Genomic DNA, 15,798 nt, shown 5'->3' with positions numbered 1-15,798 from the left:
AATTGTGCTCAGATTTGGGGGTTGTTCAATATATTCATAATGATATTCTTTCTCTAAGGAGAAACCTAATATTCGTTCGAATTCTTTCAATATTGGAGTCAACTGAAAGTCTTGAAAGGTGAAACATCTTAAAAGAGGATCGTAATATTGAGCGAGAGTAGTGAGGGCCCATATTTGCACATTTATTACCAAAAGGTTTAGGATTTTCCCATATTTGTTAATGAAACTATCACGTTCTATTATTTTCATTTGATTGTTGATGTCCCTTAAAATTTTCAAATTAGATTGTTGAAACTTTAGAAGTAAATTTTTTCTTTTTTCCAATCCCATTATCCACTTAATTCAACACGTGACTAAGTTACTTATGATTCCCCAACACACCTGAAAATTGATGCAAAATGTCATTATATTATATTTTTTCACTTAGAGAAAGAAAAAATATCATGAGATATGAATGAAACTATGTAGAATTATTGTTGTGAATATATATATATATATATATATATATATAGTTTCGAATGAATGTAAATGTACGAGGTATTCTTTTGGTGACCTATATGGATATTCTTATGATGAAAGGGCATGTTGATTTTCCTATTTAGTGACGCGTTCAAAAGGGTGGCTTTATAGTTTTAAATGTGGTTGCCAAAGATTTTATTTTGAAATATTGTCAACAACAATAGGTAAACTATTTGGAGTGACAATACCTTCAATAGAATCAAACTCTAGGCGACATCTTCATGCTAACCAAGCATGATGTACATTCAGAAGGCTACCACTACGTAACCTCGAATCTAATCTTAAGTTTTGCTCAAACCCGAATATAAGATCTCACTTAAAAGTAGTGACATTTATATGGATTAGATCATTCAAATGAAAGAGTTTGGTTGTATATACGAGCATTCAAATGATTAGCCATTCCACACCTTGCTTGCTCTAAATACTATGATTATCATCTCTAGAAAACATGACATCCATGACCCTGTATTCAATTTCCAATGTATCCAGTTGATCTATGAGGTCCTTGATAATGATGGGTCCATTATTCATTGAATAAACTATTTAGAGGCCGTAGTTCAGCCAGAATTTTCAACTGAAATCCTTCGCTAGTAAGATTGCATGCTTCCAACCTTTATTCATCATATTCTTTTGGAATGGTCATAGGACTAAGATGTGGAGAGTATAACAAAGCCTCAAACATTTTGACCACAATTAAAAATGGATTACAGTAAGCTTTTATGGTTTTGACTTTGTCTCCTACCCGAAACATCGAGTTTTGGTGGAGGGTAGATGGCACACACTCACTATTGTGAATCCATTCTCTACCCAAAATGATTGAGTAGGAAGACTTTCCATCATTCACAAAAAAAGTAAGATCTCACCTTACATCTACAATTGGAACTAGGTCTTCCATGTTTTTTTCCTTACTTTGTTAGTGTTAGTAAAGGCATGACATTCAACACAACTCATCCATGCACAAATATTCGATTAAACAACTTACCATTAATAGATGCCTTGATGTACAATGGTTTACAATGCTTAATCGTGTCATGGGTAGTCTTCTCAAACCACATTCGATAACTTTACTTTAAGTTTATGTAATATCTTCCACAAAAATATCCATTTCCATCTCATTTAGTTGATGGTCGTTGACTGAAATTCAAATGGGATCAGTTTGACTATTTCAACTAAGACCATCAATCTATTATTTTCCTCTTTGAGCAAGAAATCTAGGATGAAATCTTCACCACTATCAGAAAAGTCAAGAAAATACCATCGTTGTCTCATGATTTAGGGAAGTCTCGTACAACTATCAACTTCTCAAAATTTGATTGCTCGATTAAGACTAGATTTTCTAATGGAGTACCATGAGATATCGTTACTCCTTCGATTTATTTATAATGAGATCCTTCGCAATAGCTATAAGAACCAAATTGGTTCAGATACAAAATATCCACTATTGATTTTTTGGTGATAACAAAACAAAAGAACAATTGTTCGTTAATCCATTACTTTAAGTGTGTAGATTATATATATATATATATATATATATATATATATATATATATATATATATATATATTTGGTTAGTCAGAATCTATGTTATAAGTATCTATGAAAACTGGCATAAGTAAATGTGAATTAGTTATGACTATTCATGTGTTATCCATTAAAAGAAACACTAAGAATATTGTTGACTAACAATAATTTATTTGTGAGTTGCTCGTAGTTGAGTCAGTTATAAGTTATAACTTAGTTAAATGTACTAGATCAAAGGAAATGTAATTATGGTTGAGCCATATATTGGTTCCACAAAATGAGTGTTAACAATATCTTCCAATAAAATCATCGTTTGATCAAACATATGAAACATGCGAAATGTTGGAAATGCGAATGAGCTTTGTATTAATACTCTAAGTCTGATAACCAAAATAAGCTAATGACGAAGACTAGAGAAAAGAAAGCATATTCCAATACTTGTAATGCCTCTAGCAAATAGTATATGGATCTTTTGGTACCACATTCATCAAATGCAAGAAGATAATTCTTCAGCGATGACACTTCCTCTGATAAGTATTTTCACTTTCTCTAAGTCAAGACGATGAAGTTGAGAAACACAAAAATCGAAGCAAGATGTCAAATCCTATAAAAGTACAAAATAACTTGAAAATCTATACAATAGAATGTGCAAGGTTAATCAACTACATGTACACTTGCAACTTGTCTTTAGGAGTATTTCAATACCATCATTTTTAACTAAAGAAGGCGATGTTGATCACAACGATGATTTCCAAGACAATGTCTGTAGAAAACAAAGATCAATGATATTTGTTCTCATGAAATTGTTCAGTTGATCATCTAGGAGAAGAGAGCAAAAAAAAAAAAAAAAAACAAGTTCAATAAAAAGATAATACAATTCACAAAAGCCTTGAACTAATAATATGATATTTAAAATTTTTCCCTATTGAAAGTCATTAGAAATATCTTTAAATCAACCAAGTGAAAAACTATATATAATTAGTTCTGAGTGAACTATATTACAATACCCTTTCAAAGATATTTTGATTCCTAAGACCATCTTTGTGTTATTTAAGACAAGACACAAACTTGAATCTCTGTAAATCTATCCAATAGTGGCAAAACTCTTTCAGATAAATGAATGTCTGAAGAGACATTTAATAACTTGAATCCTCAAACACACAATTTCCAAATGTGTTGAGAAGACTAAAAAAATTCTAGTGAAATAGTTTGAAGAGGTAGAGTAAAGAATACATGTAAAGCTTGTAGAGACATTATACAAACTCAACTCAAGAAGCAAGTGAAGCTAGAGTTGTTGAGAAAATCTAGAGACTGTAATTATGGTAGCTCTGAAGAGGATTTAAAGAGCACTAAGTCTAGAGGCTTGATAATACTCAATACATTGAAAGCCAAAGAAACAATATTAGCTTGGAAAAGCTTTTAGAATACTTCAAGTCTGAAATGGCGGAGATAAGAATACTTTAGTGGATTAAGTATCTAATTGTACAAGGGTAAAATATCTCTTTTAGGGGAAGACTAGATATAGTAACAATTGTTACGAACTAGCATAAAAACATATTTTTTTCCTTCTCCCTTATCTCTTTATTTTGATGTCTAAGTTATTTATGTCTTATCATCAGTTGTTGTTTTAAAGATTTATATTTAACTGAAGATAAGCTTTTGATAATTTTTTTTTAAAGTTTAAAATGATAAATACAATTTAAACTTCCATTTCTTATATTTTCTAACACCTTTGGTATTGTCCTTGCTTGTTTCATCAACGACAAGAGTCTTTATTTTAGGTTCCTCGAAAGGAGAATCACCAATAGTGACTACCTCAACTATTTTATTAACGATAAATACTTATCACTTAGTTACCTCCTTTGTTTCTTTTACAATAAAAGCTCCTTACAAATGCTTCAATCACAATTAGGGAGGAAATCTCCTACTTTTTTTTGCGACTTAACATTAGCAATAGTCTTCAAGATTTGCCCAATCTTATGAATTGCTCTAGTCTTTGACATTCTTTTTTGTGTGTGTGCGCGCTGGTAAGAGGACTTAGGGTCATGACCTTGGTATTTCCTGTTCACTACACATTGTCGTTCTTGGACATTGATAATGGACTTGATCATTATTTGTGGCTTGACCTCTTGATCATGAAAACAAAGAGCAAAAGCATTTTTTTATGAAATATGGAGATGTCAACACTAAATTCTTTCATGCAACATCTACAATCTTAAAAAAGAATAATGGTATAATTAAACTATGCAATAATCAAGGCATATGGAAAGACAACCAAGAAGGCTTGTGTAATCTTGTGTCAAATTATTTTCAGAATTTGTATCAATGTAGTGAATCGAACTCTACCTTTGTTGTAGACTATGTTCCATTTTATATTTCTTTGAATGATAATAATATTGTGTTTTTCCTTTTTCCATTGATGAATATTGTAGTGTTGTGTTTTCTATGCATCCTAACAAATCTCCAGATCTTAGTGGGTTAAACCCAGGGTCAACTCAATCTATGCGAAGGTTTAAAGCGAATTATAATATGAGGTTTATCTCCGAATTTTTTAAATTTTAACTAGATATCACTAAATTAATAATTGATATCATGTAATTATTTTTTTTTCAATTAATTTAATATTGTTGAGACTTAAGACATTATGAACTTAATATTTATATATATTATAATTTTAAAAATATTAAAATCAAAAATCTTTTTATTAAATAAAGTATTTTTTGAGGCATTTTGATTAAGTAATTTTTTTTTCACATAAGCCTAAGCGGTTGCTTCGTGGCTTTACCCTTGAGCCGAACCTGGTGTTTTATCAAAAGTTTTGGAATATTATTGGAAATGATGTTTTCAACTCTAGTTGTTTTTGGCTTTAGAGTGGAGTTGCCCATCGATCTCTAAATCATACAACTATTGTGGTTGCAAATAAAAGAGACAACCCAAAAAGTTTGAAGGACTTAAGGCATATTTCGATTTGTAACGTGGCTTTCAAAATCTTGAACGGTTACACATTTCATTAAGATGACGGTGATTCCAATTATCACAAGCTACTGCACTTTTCTACACGACTTTATCAAGTAACTATTTCCTTTTTCATTCAAGTAAAAAAAATGAAATTTTCTATTTTTCGATTTTTTTATTCGATTAGGCTATGCATTTGATTCAGATAGGGAATTTTGGGAAACGAAAGTGAAATTGAAGGAATCTTGCAAGTTTAATAAGGTTTTGAAACTTTTTTTTTTTCAATTGCAACCTACTCCCTTTTAACAGAATGATATGATATAAAATAATAGAAACTCATGAATATGTCAAAGTTAGAGAGTAGATATGCAATTAAAGTACCCATGGAGTTGAGAGTGAAAGGATCCGGTTCAAACCCAAAAATGTTAATTATATTAATGTACTAACATTTGTCTATAAAATAAATAGAAAAAAAAAATACTCATGGAGTATGGTACACCGTCAATAAAGTAATGCACCCAGTCAAAGCCTACTTGTTGTCTCAATTACATAATTTATATTTAAGTTTAATTTTGATGTAGTAGACAAAGTTTTTCGCTGTCACTATATCACCACCAATTATATTTGTGTCTTTAAAAGTAATTATGTAAGAGTCAAATAGTTTGAATGATCTGGTCATTATAATTGATTAATAATAAAAACTTTTTACTTTAATAGTGACTTTATATATATATATAAATTAAATTTATTACATTATTATATAATTTATCCCGACGAATCATGTAGAAGCAAAACCATCACGTTTTTTCTATGTCATGGATGAAAATCATTTATTAAAAAAATTATGTACACTAACTTCTAATGCATTTAATATACAACTTTCAATAAATAGTTATTTTTTAGATTTTTTTAGCAATGCACTTAGTCACCCTGGTTGCGTGCAGAACAAGGAAAATACTCACACTTGTTTAATAATTATTGTATGCTTACTTTTTTATACCTCATTGACTTGACTTAGTCTTTTTCTTACAATCTTACTGTATTTTTCTATTCCCTCCTCTCCAATTCTCTTTGCTTTACTTGCACATTTTGTGTTGAAGGCAGAAGACACTACTATTCTTGTGTTCTATCCCTCTCAATATGGTGCTGAAAAACACAAAGCAATTAGAGGAAGGTAATGATTCCACTTATGATAGAAAAGCTGAAGTGAAAGCCTTTGATGATTCAAAAGCAGGTGTCAAAGGTTTGGTTGATTCTGGTGTGGCAAAGATTCCACGCATGTTCTATACCAAAAAGTTCGACATTACTGAAAACTTAGCTAGTGACTCCAACTTGAGTGTTCCAATTATAGACTTCAAAGATGTCGCCAACAATCCAGCTTTACGTGTAAAGGCCATCGACGAAATTCGAAGTGCTTGTCATGAGTGGGGATTTTTTCAGGTGATTAATCATGGAATTCCTATTACTATTTTGGATGAGATGATTGACGGAATTCGTAGGTTTCATGAACAAGATGTTAATGTAAGAAAAGAGTTTTACACGCGTGATTTGAAGAAAAAAGTTATGTATTACTCCAATGTAACTTTGTTTAGTGGTCAAGCTGCTAATTGGAGAGATACGTTTGGTTTTGCTGTTTCTCCTGATCCATTCAAACCCGGTGATGTACCAACAATATGCAGGTAATGAACTAAAGTTTTTATTCTTTATAAAATTTTACTATTTTATATTTAGTATGTAGAAAAAATTTCATCAACTTTTAGTCTCTAAAATTTTTTGTTTTTATTTTAAATCCTTGATTTAATATCAACTATTTTGTATCATTTGAATGATAATTTGCAATAACATTTAGGACATGTTTAACATACTCCTTACAAAAATTTAGAATTTTTTAACAAATGATAAATTAAATATGAATTTTTAAGCTTTTATCGCTTAAAAATTCTTATTTAATTTATCATTAGTTAAAAAAATTCTAAATTTTTGTGAAAAAATTTCTTATCGTGTCCTAAATATTAATGAAAAAAATAATTAAAAAATTAAAAGAATAAATACGAGTTTATTTAAAATCAGAGACTAAAAATAAAAATGAAAAATTTTAGAGAACGAAATTCCTAGATTCCACATTTGTTACATTACAAGTGTATTTCAATGACTGATCTTGTCCATTTGAATTATTTTAGCCATTTATGAGTTAATTGCATATTTGCAGAGATATTGTGATTGAATATTCAGAGAAAATAAGGGGTTTGGGCTTCACAATATTTGAGTTATTGTCAGAGGCACTAGGACTTGATCCTTCTTATCTCAAAGAGTTGAATTGTGCTGAAGGACAGTTTATTTTGGGTCACTACTATCCACCATGTCCTGAACCTGAATTGACTCTGGGCACTACCAAGCATACTGATGGTAATTTCATGACAATACTTCTACAAGATCAACTTGGTGGCCTTCAAGTTCTTCACGAGAATCAATGGGTCAATGTTCCTCCGGCACGCGGAGCTCTTGTTGTAAACATAGGAGATCTGCTACAGGTAAATATTTTAAGTCCAAATATAAGATAGTTCAATCTATTGCTTCTTTGGTTTCACCATGGTATTGGCAAAATCACACTGAGTTACTGTAACTTTGCAAAAGCTACGTCATAGAATGAAGTTAATATTGGAGAGAAAAACCACCATGATTTTTAAAAGGCATCAACTTAAATTTTAATTTAAGCTTAAAATTATGTTATGGCTGCCCTATCATTAAAAAAGACATTAAGTAAAAGGTTTTATTATTTTGATTAAGCTCTTAATTATATAAAAATAAGGCCTGGAGAAAAGTAAACTGTTGTGGAAAATTTTATACTAAATTATCAAACGTGTTAAATATGCCATATGATTTGTCACTATGCACAAGTATTTTATTTTCCATGCTATGACTTTCAATTGTTCAGATAATCTTAGTCAAGCACGCCTTTCTGACTATTACAGTTTATGAATCACATCAAATGGAATTTTTCCTTTTGGATAGTTACATCCTACAACTGACTATTGTTCATTCATTTGCTTTTATTATTTGCAGATAAAACAAAGACACTTTCCTTGTGGTTTCTTACTCCTTTAATTATTAACAATTAGCCTAGCTGTAATCTACTGTTTTTTTTTTTGGCATAATGAACTATTTCCCTTTCATTGAATTTAATTTAACCAACACGTTTATACTATTTTGAATTTTTGGCTAAGTTAGAGGCTAGGATTTTTGGCTAAGTTTTAGACTAGAATATCATACCCTACGTATAATCTTTCTTTCTAGGATTCTAATGATAATTATTTTGGTTAACAAAACATACGAGAATATATAGCAAAACTATATTAAAAATACAATAAAAGAGGTTGTCAATTAAAAACTTGCAAAATTTTTGTTTTTAATATAAAAGACAAATGAGGATTCCATATATCTACTAAATGAATATCTACAATGAAGCCTATTTGAACGAGATTAGTATTGGGATAGTTGATCACATGGAAATTTCTTGAATAGGTGTATTGTATTTGACCCACCTTTTAACCAATAGATTGAGTTCAAGTGGTTAATGCGTTTCGGTTAAAGACGAATAATTCGAGAGAATCTGAGTTCAAAACAATTATTGGTGAGACATTACTTATCTCCCGCGGAACTTTAAATTACTAGACTCCATTTTTCTGAGAATCAAAGGGTCCAAAGAAAAAAACTAAATCATTTGATAAAAGCTTTGTTATTTTTACACATTATTTGACCTGGTGTATCTAAAACTTGTGCACTATTATAATGTGATTATAATGAACTGCAATTTCTAGCTAGAATAGAAATAATCACTACAAGCAAAATCAGTGATTGTTTTCTCATTGAAAGTTTGTGAAAATAGTTTTATCAATTATTTCTTTTATACTTTGCAGATTATCACAAATGACAGATTTGTAAGTGTTTATCACCGAGTCTTATCACAGAACATAGGCCCAAGAATTTCTGTAGCAAGCTTCTTTGTGAATTCTCCTGACCCAATTGAAGGAACATCAAAGGTTTATGGCCCTATTAAGGAATTGCTTTCAGAAGAAAACCCACCAATATACAAAGACATCACCATAAAAGATTTCTTGGCATATTACTATGCAAAAGGCCTTGATGGAAACTCTTCCTTGGAGCCTTTCAAGTTGTGAATTCAACATGTGAATGCACTTTTTGGTTCTCTTGGAGTTGGCTATAATCTATTTAAATAACAAGTCATGTTTTCCACAATGTAACAAATTTCCAAAACTGAAATAATACATTTGTTGATATTTCTTAAATACTTTTGATTGAACTAAAGAGTTATTAAGTTCAAATATGTCTTAATATAGTTTTATTTTAAAATAGTCATTTCATTTAATTTCTGTCACAAAAATTGTAATATCGTTAAAATATAACTATTTTTTATAAATAAAAAAACTAAAATAAATTTAAATCATAACCTTTTTTAACATCAAATTAACTTCAAATATTTTAATCTTTTTCCCTAAAAAAAAAATCTAAAATGTATATTCTTCATTATTTCAATCATTTTCTCGTTGTAAAATTCCCACGTGTTGTAATTCATAAAATAAATAAAAAATCTAGAAAAGTAGAATGAATTTGATTACAGGTTCAATCATGTTACCAAGGTGAATTCCTTCATCACCCCTTACCATTACTAGGTCTAAGATTAGGAATTGTACTTTCTTCTTTGCCTCTCCTCCCTCTACAACCAAATTCTACTTTTACTTTTGGAGTTTTCCATATATTCTCCTAAAATCCTCTAATCTCCAAGCCAAGAAGAAAAACTCTAATTCATAGTCAATTCTAGAACTCACCATTGTTCAACAAGTACCATCAGATGAAGAAAAAGATTATGCTAACGATGAATTTGAATTTGAATACGGTAATGAATTTTAAATGGATGAAGATATTGGTGATGGTGAGAATTATGAAGAAGAAAATGACTGAAACGATGAAGAAGAAGATGCAATTTAGGTTTTTTAGGGAAGATTGAAACAGATTAATCTTAAGTTAAAAATGGTTATAATTTAATTATATTTGGGTTTTTTCGTTAAAAAATGGTTATGTTTTAAGGGTGTTACAATATTTGTAAAGGAAATTGGATGAAATGACTATTTTAAAATGAAACTATACTTGTAGGGATATTAATCAAACACAAAAATTTATGAGGATCAAAATTCAGAAAGATTTTAATTGCAAGGATCAAAAATATATTTAAACAAAGTTATTTAACCAAGAATTTTTGAATAAGAAGAAATATGAGACTATAGATTTTGCCTTATAAGTCATACGATAAATAGAATTATGATTTAATTCATATACACTTTCAGTGTAAAAAAATTTACATTTTCAATAAATTACAACTATTAAATCATTAAAAATAATTGACTTTTACTATAACTATCTCTAAAATTATATCCATGAGTGTGGTGATGTGTTTACTATGTAAAACTTTTTACATTGAGAATGCATGAAAATTAAACTCCATGAAAATTAAACTCCAGACTTAGTGAATTGGTGTGGGTTGTTGCATGATCAATAATTGAATCGTGGTGACATTGAAAGCTATCCCAAATTGAGTCCCAAAAAACAGTGAGCTTGATGTCAAAGTTTGAAAGGAAAAAATATGATGGAACGAAGGTGGTCTAGAAACAATGATTCATAATTATTTTTGATGATAATTAAGTATTTTAAAGAGTAATTTATCCTTTAATGTTTGCTCTAGAGTGAAGACGATAAATATGTCATAACTCTTATTTACCAAAGTTATCTTAGCTTATTTTTGCTTAATTTGAGTTTAATCTATAGGTTTTGATTTGATATATCTTTGATTCTTTAAATATTTTAATTAACATTTTATTCTAGATAAGTTGTACTTTTTAGCTTTGTTTTAGATCAATTTAACTAGTTTAGTATTTGCGCATGAATTACAAGACATTTTTTGAGTTAAAAATAAAAGAGTGACTCCAAGAGTCTAGAAATTTCTTTGAAGATATTTTGTAAGAGAACTTTCTTTTATCTAATGGATCTTCCAACTCATTCCTTTCTTAGAGTTGGCTCACGAAGACAAAAGGAGAATCTCTATAAATACCACATTCAATGCCTCAATCATCATCTTCAATTTTTGTCATTCTAGTTTTAGGAATCTGAATAAGCAGGTGTGGAATAACCCAGGCTCCACATTTGATATAATACTTGAGTTGTTGTATCAACTCTTAGGTTTATTTTCTAGTATCGTTATGGCTACAATGAATATGAATCTACTTGTTGTTCTTGTGATTTTTCCTATGTAATGAGTTGATTCTTGATGTTGGAATATGTTATATATTATAATAAAAGGTTAAATATAATTTTGGCCTTTTTTTTTTTTTTTAATATTCGTTTTGATCATTCAAGTCTTTTTTTATCTATAAAATGAAGATCAATTAGGATATGAAAAACAAGAGTTCAATTTGCAATCTACCAACACATGTTCAAGTAAGAACAAGTCAAAAACTCTTCATGCAAACTCCGGTTCTCTTCACTATATCTATAGATAATTATTTAATGAGTTTGTCTTTAATTATATCAAACAAAGAATTGAAAATCATACACATTGAAATTAACTCAAGTCTATATTTTATGTTAGACTGTTTATGTTTATAAAAATCTTTTCTAGATTGAAAGGTGACTGTGAAAATTCTTTCAAGATTGTAATTAATCAATGTGCAATCAAAGGAAAAATGTGTGAATGATAACGTTCTGATCGTAAAGCACATAGTGAAAATCTCACGGTTGTGAGGACTCGACTAGCCCGAGTTGGGTGAACCAGTATATTTTTTTGTGTGATCTTTATATCTATTATTCTTAATTATTTATACAGACAAATCACACTTCACTATTATTATTTTTGTTCACAACTTCTTAACTTCATATAACTTGTCCCGAACATTCTAGTCAGTTAAGAGATTACTAATCAAGTTTTGATTACCAAGTTTAATCTGGAGTAAAACATCAATTAAAATGCATTGACTAAATTTTAAAAGGTCACAATTCCAACCTCCACTTTCTTCTAACTATTCATTCCACTCCAATTAGAATCAAAGCTCTACCTCTAAGGTTTAAACACTTAACACTGTAATTGGAAAAGATTCAGGAGAAGTGATGTCAAAAACCTGCAAATCAAAGTACATGCCATAGATGCAACAAGTTGGGATATTTCAAAACTAAATGTCTTTTAAACAAGAAAGTGTACAGAAGATTATCTTACAAAAAAAGTTTCACGATGAAAATTAAAGTTAAAAAAGAAGAAATTATCACATATATAATGAAAAATGAAGAAAGTGTAGAGGTAACATATTATGAAGCTTGTTATTTATGTAAAGATTTTAAAAGTCTCTTAAATGACTCAAACACTTTATTTGCAAAGTGTATATTTCTAATAAATCAACTTTATGAGATAAAGAAACAAAAGAAGGAGTTACAAACTAAGAATGATGAATATGATAAAACCATTCAAGATTTGCAGCAATCTCATTTAAAAATATTAGAGCAACAAAATATTCTCAATGAGATAACCATAAAAAAATCATTTTCTAGAATGTTATGAAACTAAGAAAGAAAGTAGTTCTTTAAAAACAGAAGTTCATGAATTGAAAAATAATTTAACAAACTTGGTAAAAACCACTAAAACGTTTTAAAATAATATGATATCTAAAGAAGGGATATTTGACAAAGATGATTTACATTTCAAAACTACTCAAAGAAAAAAGCTTTATGAAAACATTTTTGTGTTAAAAAAGAAGGGTGAGAAAGGTAATAAAAGATGTTCATACTGTAACAAATATGGACACCTTAAATCAATATGCTATCATAAGAAAAAAATTGAAAAATCAAGACAATATTCTTATGATAACAAATATGATCATTCTGCAACATAATATTCTCATAACAAATAAGAACAAGTCAACAACTCTTCAAGCAAATTCCAACTCTCTTCACTATATGTGTAAATCATTATTTACTGAGTTTATCTTTATTTATCTCAAGCAAAGAGTTGAGAATTATTAGATCCCAAACACTTTTTATCATACACATTGAAATTAACTCAAGTCTATCTTTTATGTTAGATTGAGTGTGTTTGTAAAAATATTTTCTAGATTGAAAGGTGACCGTAAAAATCCTTTCAAGGTTGAAAAGTAACTGTAAAAATCTTTTCTAGGTTGAAAGGTAAATATTATAATATCAAGGTGTGATCAAAGAGAAAAGGTGTGGCGAGCTACAAAAATAAACTTGATGGTAGAGTCACACTGTCTAAAGGTGATGCACCAAGCACATTGTTGGTTTTATGTGAAAATATCTTGAAAGTATGGAGATCGGTTGACATATGTGTTGGGAAAAAACCAGCGATAATTATCTCAATAATGCGGAATATTTTTTCCCCCACCTGTGCAGATAAATTGGCCAAACAGAAAATACAATTCCAAGAGCAATAAAAATTGGCAGAAAATTAAATATGAGACAAACGCAATTTTTAACGTGGAAAACTTTCCTCAAATTGAGAGAATAAAAACCACGGGACCTAGTCTAGTAAAACTTCCACTATAATAATTAATGGGTACACCAAGAGTCTTCCTAATAACAATAGGGAATATCAATCAATAATAACAACTTTATAACAACCTCATAACAACCTTATAACAACCTTCCACTAAAGTGGGTATGCTAAAGTAACTCTCAGAGAAGATAAAACTACTCAAATTATATATTAAAATAACAAACTCAGTGGTAGGAATAACATACTAAATTTGTAGATCAAACGGAGCAAGTTTGCTACACACATGTTACCACCACTGGAACCAAACCCTTATTTTTCTTCTCTGGCAACCGTTCTTCTTCTGTTGTCTTTCTGTGTGTATTCTTAGGGATTTCTAAATCTCTTTTATTACCTTCAATTGGGCCAAGCCCATTAAATTTTTTTTTTCCTTTTCTTTTTATTTCAATAATAATAATAATACTAGTAAAATTGGTGGGTTCCACTTGGGGAGTGAGCCCACCCAACAAATCTCCCCCTCACGACTCAAGTGGGAAGGTACTGCTCAACCATGCCAGCTTTCTTTCTGCAACATATCATCTTCGACACAGGCAAGGTCTTCGTCATCATATCTGAACCATTCTCGTTCGTATGGATCTTCTCAATTAAAAATGACTTCATTTCCAGTGCATCTCGTATCCAATGATATCGCACTTCAATATGCTTCGACTTTGCATGAAAAGTCGGATTCTTGCTGAGATGGATCGCACTCTGACTGTCACAGAATAACACAAACTTATCTTGCTTGAGGCCTAACTCATGTAGGAATTTCTTCATCCACAAGAGTTCTTTGGAAGCTTCAGTTGCTGCAATGTACTCAGCTTCAGTAGTGGACAAAGCAACACACTTTTGTAGTCTTGATTGCCAAGACACCTTACAAAAGTCATCATATAACCAGAAGTAGATTTTCTAGAATCAAGATCACCTGCCATATCTGCATTTGTGTAGCCATCCAACACAGGTTCACCACCTCCATAGCATAAACACACTTTGGAAGTGCCTCTGAGGTATCTGAGAATCCACTTCACTGCTTGTCAATGATCTTTACCAGGATTAGAGAGAAATCGACTAACAACTCCAACTGCATGAGCAATATCTGGCCTTGTGCATACCATAACATACATCAAACTACCAACTGCGGATGCATAAGGAACCTTCTTCATCTCTTCTTTGTCTTTCTCACTTGTAGGACATTTTTCAGAATTCAATTTAAAATGAGTAGCAAGTGGAGTACTATCAGGTTTCCAATTGCTCATGTTAAACCTCTCTAACACCTTCTCAATATAATTGTGTTGAGACAACCACAATTTATTATTCTTCCTGTCACGAGTAATTCTCATACCCAGAATTTGCTTTGCAGGACCTAAGTCTCTCATTGCAAAAGACTTGTTCAAATCTTTCTTTAAAGATTGAATCTTCTTAGTGTCATGACCAACAATCAACATGTCATCCACATATAACAAGAAAATAATATAATCACCATCAGAGAATTTCTTGACAAACACACAATGGTCAGAAGTAGTTTTACTATACCCATGTTTCTCCATAAAAGAATCAAATTTCTTGTACCATTATCGAGGTGCTTGCTTGAGCCTATACAAACTTTTCTTTAATTTGCACACAAGATGCTCTTTACCTTTGACTTCGAAACCCTCTGGTTGCTCCATATAGATCTCTTCCTCCAAATCACCATGAAGGAATGCAGTTTTCACATCAAGTTGTTCAACTTCTAGGTTCAAACTAGCTGCTAACCCAAGCACAACTCGGATAGAGGACATCTTCACCACAGGTGAAAAAATTTCATCAAAGTCAATACCTTTTCTATGATTAAAACCTTTCACAACCAATCTTGCTTTATATCTTGGTTGAGAACTATTCTCTTCTGTCTTTATCTTGTATACCCATTTGTTCTTGAGTGCTTTTCTACCATTAGGCAACTTTACCAAATCAAATGTGTGATTCTCATGCAAGGAATTCATCTCTTCTTGCATGGCCTTTAACCACTTTTCTTTATCAACATTTGTAATAGCTTCTTGATAATACTCTGGCTCTCCACTATCAGTGATCATCACATACTCATGTGGAGGATATCTTTGAGAAGGTTGACGTTCTCTAGTAGATCTTCTCAACTCAAACTCGGCTGGTGGCTCAACTGGAACATGCTCATCATGGTGAGGCACATGATCATCAGTTACATT

General features: G+C 30.5%; 1 protein-coding gene across 1 annotated transcript; it reads left to right on the top strand.

Annotated features, from left to right (window-relative positions):
* Positions 1 to 6,020: 6,020 nt before the first annotated feature.
* LOC101495734 (1-aminocyclopropane-1-carboxylate oxidase homolog 1-like) lies at positions 6,021 to 9,302 on the top strand. The gene is made up of 3 exons (XM_004491657.4): positions 6,021 to 6,674; positions 7,205 to 7,526; positions 8,913 to 9,302. The coding sequence occupies exons 1-3, from the start codon at positions 6,136 to 6,138 to the stop codon at positions 9,171 to 9,173; spliced, it is 1,122 nt and encodes a 373-aa protein (XP_004491714.1). The 5' UTR covers positions 6,021 to 6,135; the 3' UTR covers positions 9,174 to 9,302.
* The last annotated feature ends 6,496 nt before the right edge of the window (positions 9,303 to 15,798 follow it).

The sequence above is a fragment of the Cicer arietinum genome, chromosome 3, assembly GCF_000331145.2.
Source record: "Cicer arietinum cultivar CDC Frontier isolate Library 1 chromosome 3, Cicar.CDCFrontier_v2.0, whole genome shotgun sequence".
In the NCBI taxonomy this organism is placed as follows: Eukaryota; Viridiplantae; Streptophyta; class Magnoliopsida; order Fabales; family Fabaceae; genus Cicer; species Cicer arietinum.
This window is presented reverse-complemented; position numbering and strand designations above follow the sequence as displayed.

Coding starts and splice junctions, on each gene's coding strand:
- LOC101495734 (XM_004491657.4), top strand. CDS start 6,136: ATGGTGCTGAAAAACACAAAGCAATTAGAGGAAGGTAATGATTCCACT. Junction 6,675..7,204: donor GATGTACCAACAATATGCAG/GTAATGAACTAA, acceptor GCATATTTGCAG/AGATATTGTGATTGAATATT. Junction 7,527..8,912: donor ACATAGGAGATCTGCTACAG/GTAAATATTTTA, acceptor TATACTTTGCAG/ATTATCACAAATGACAGATT.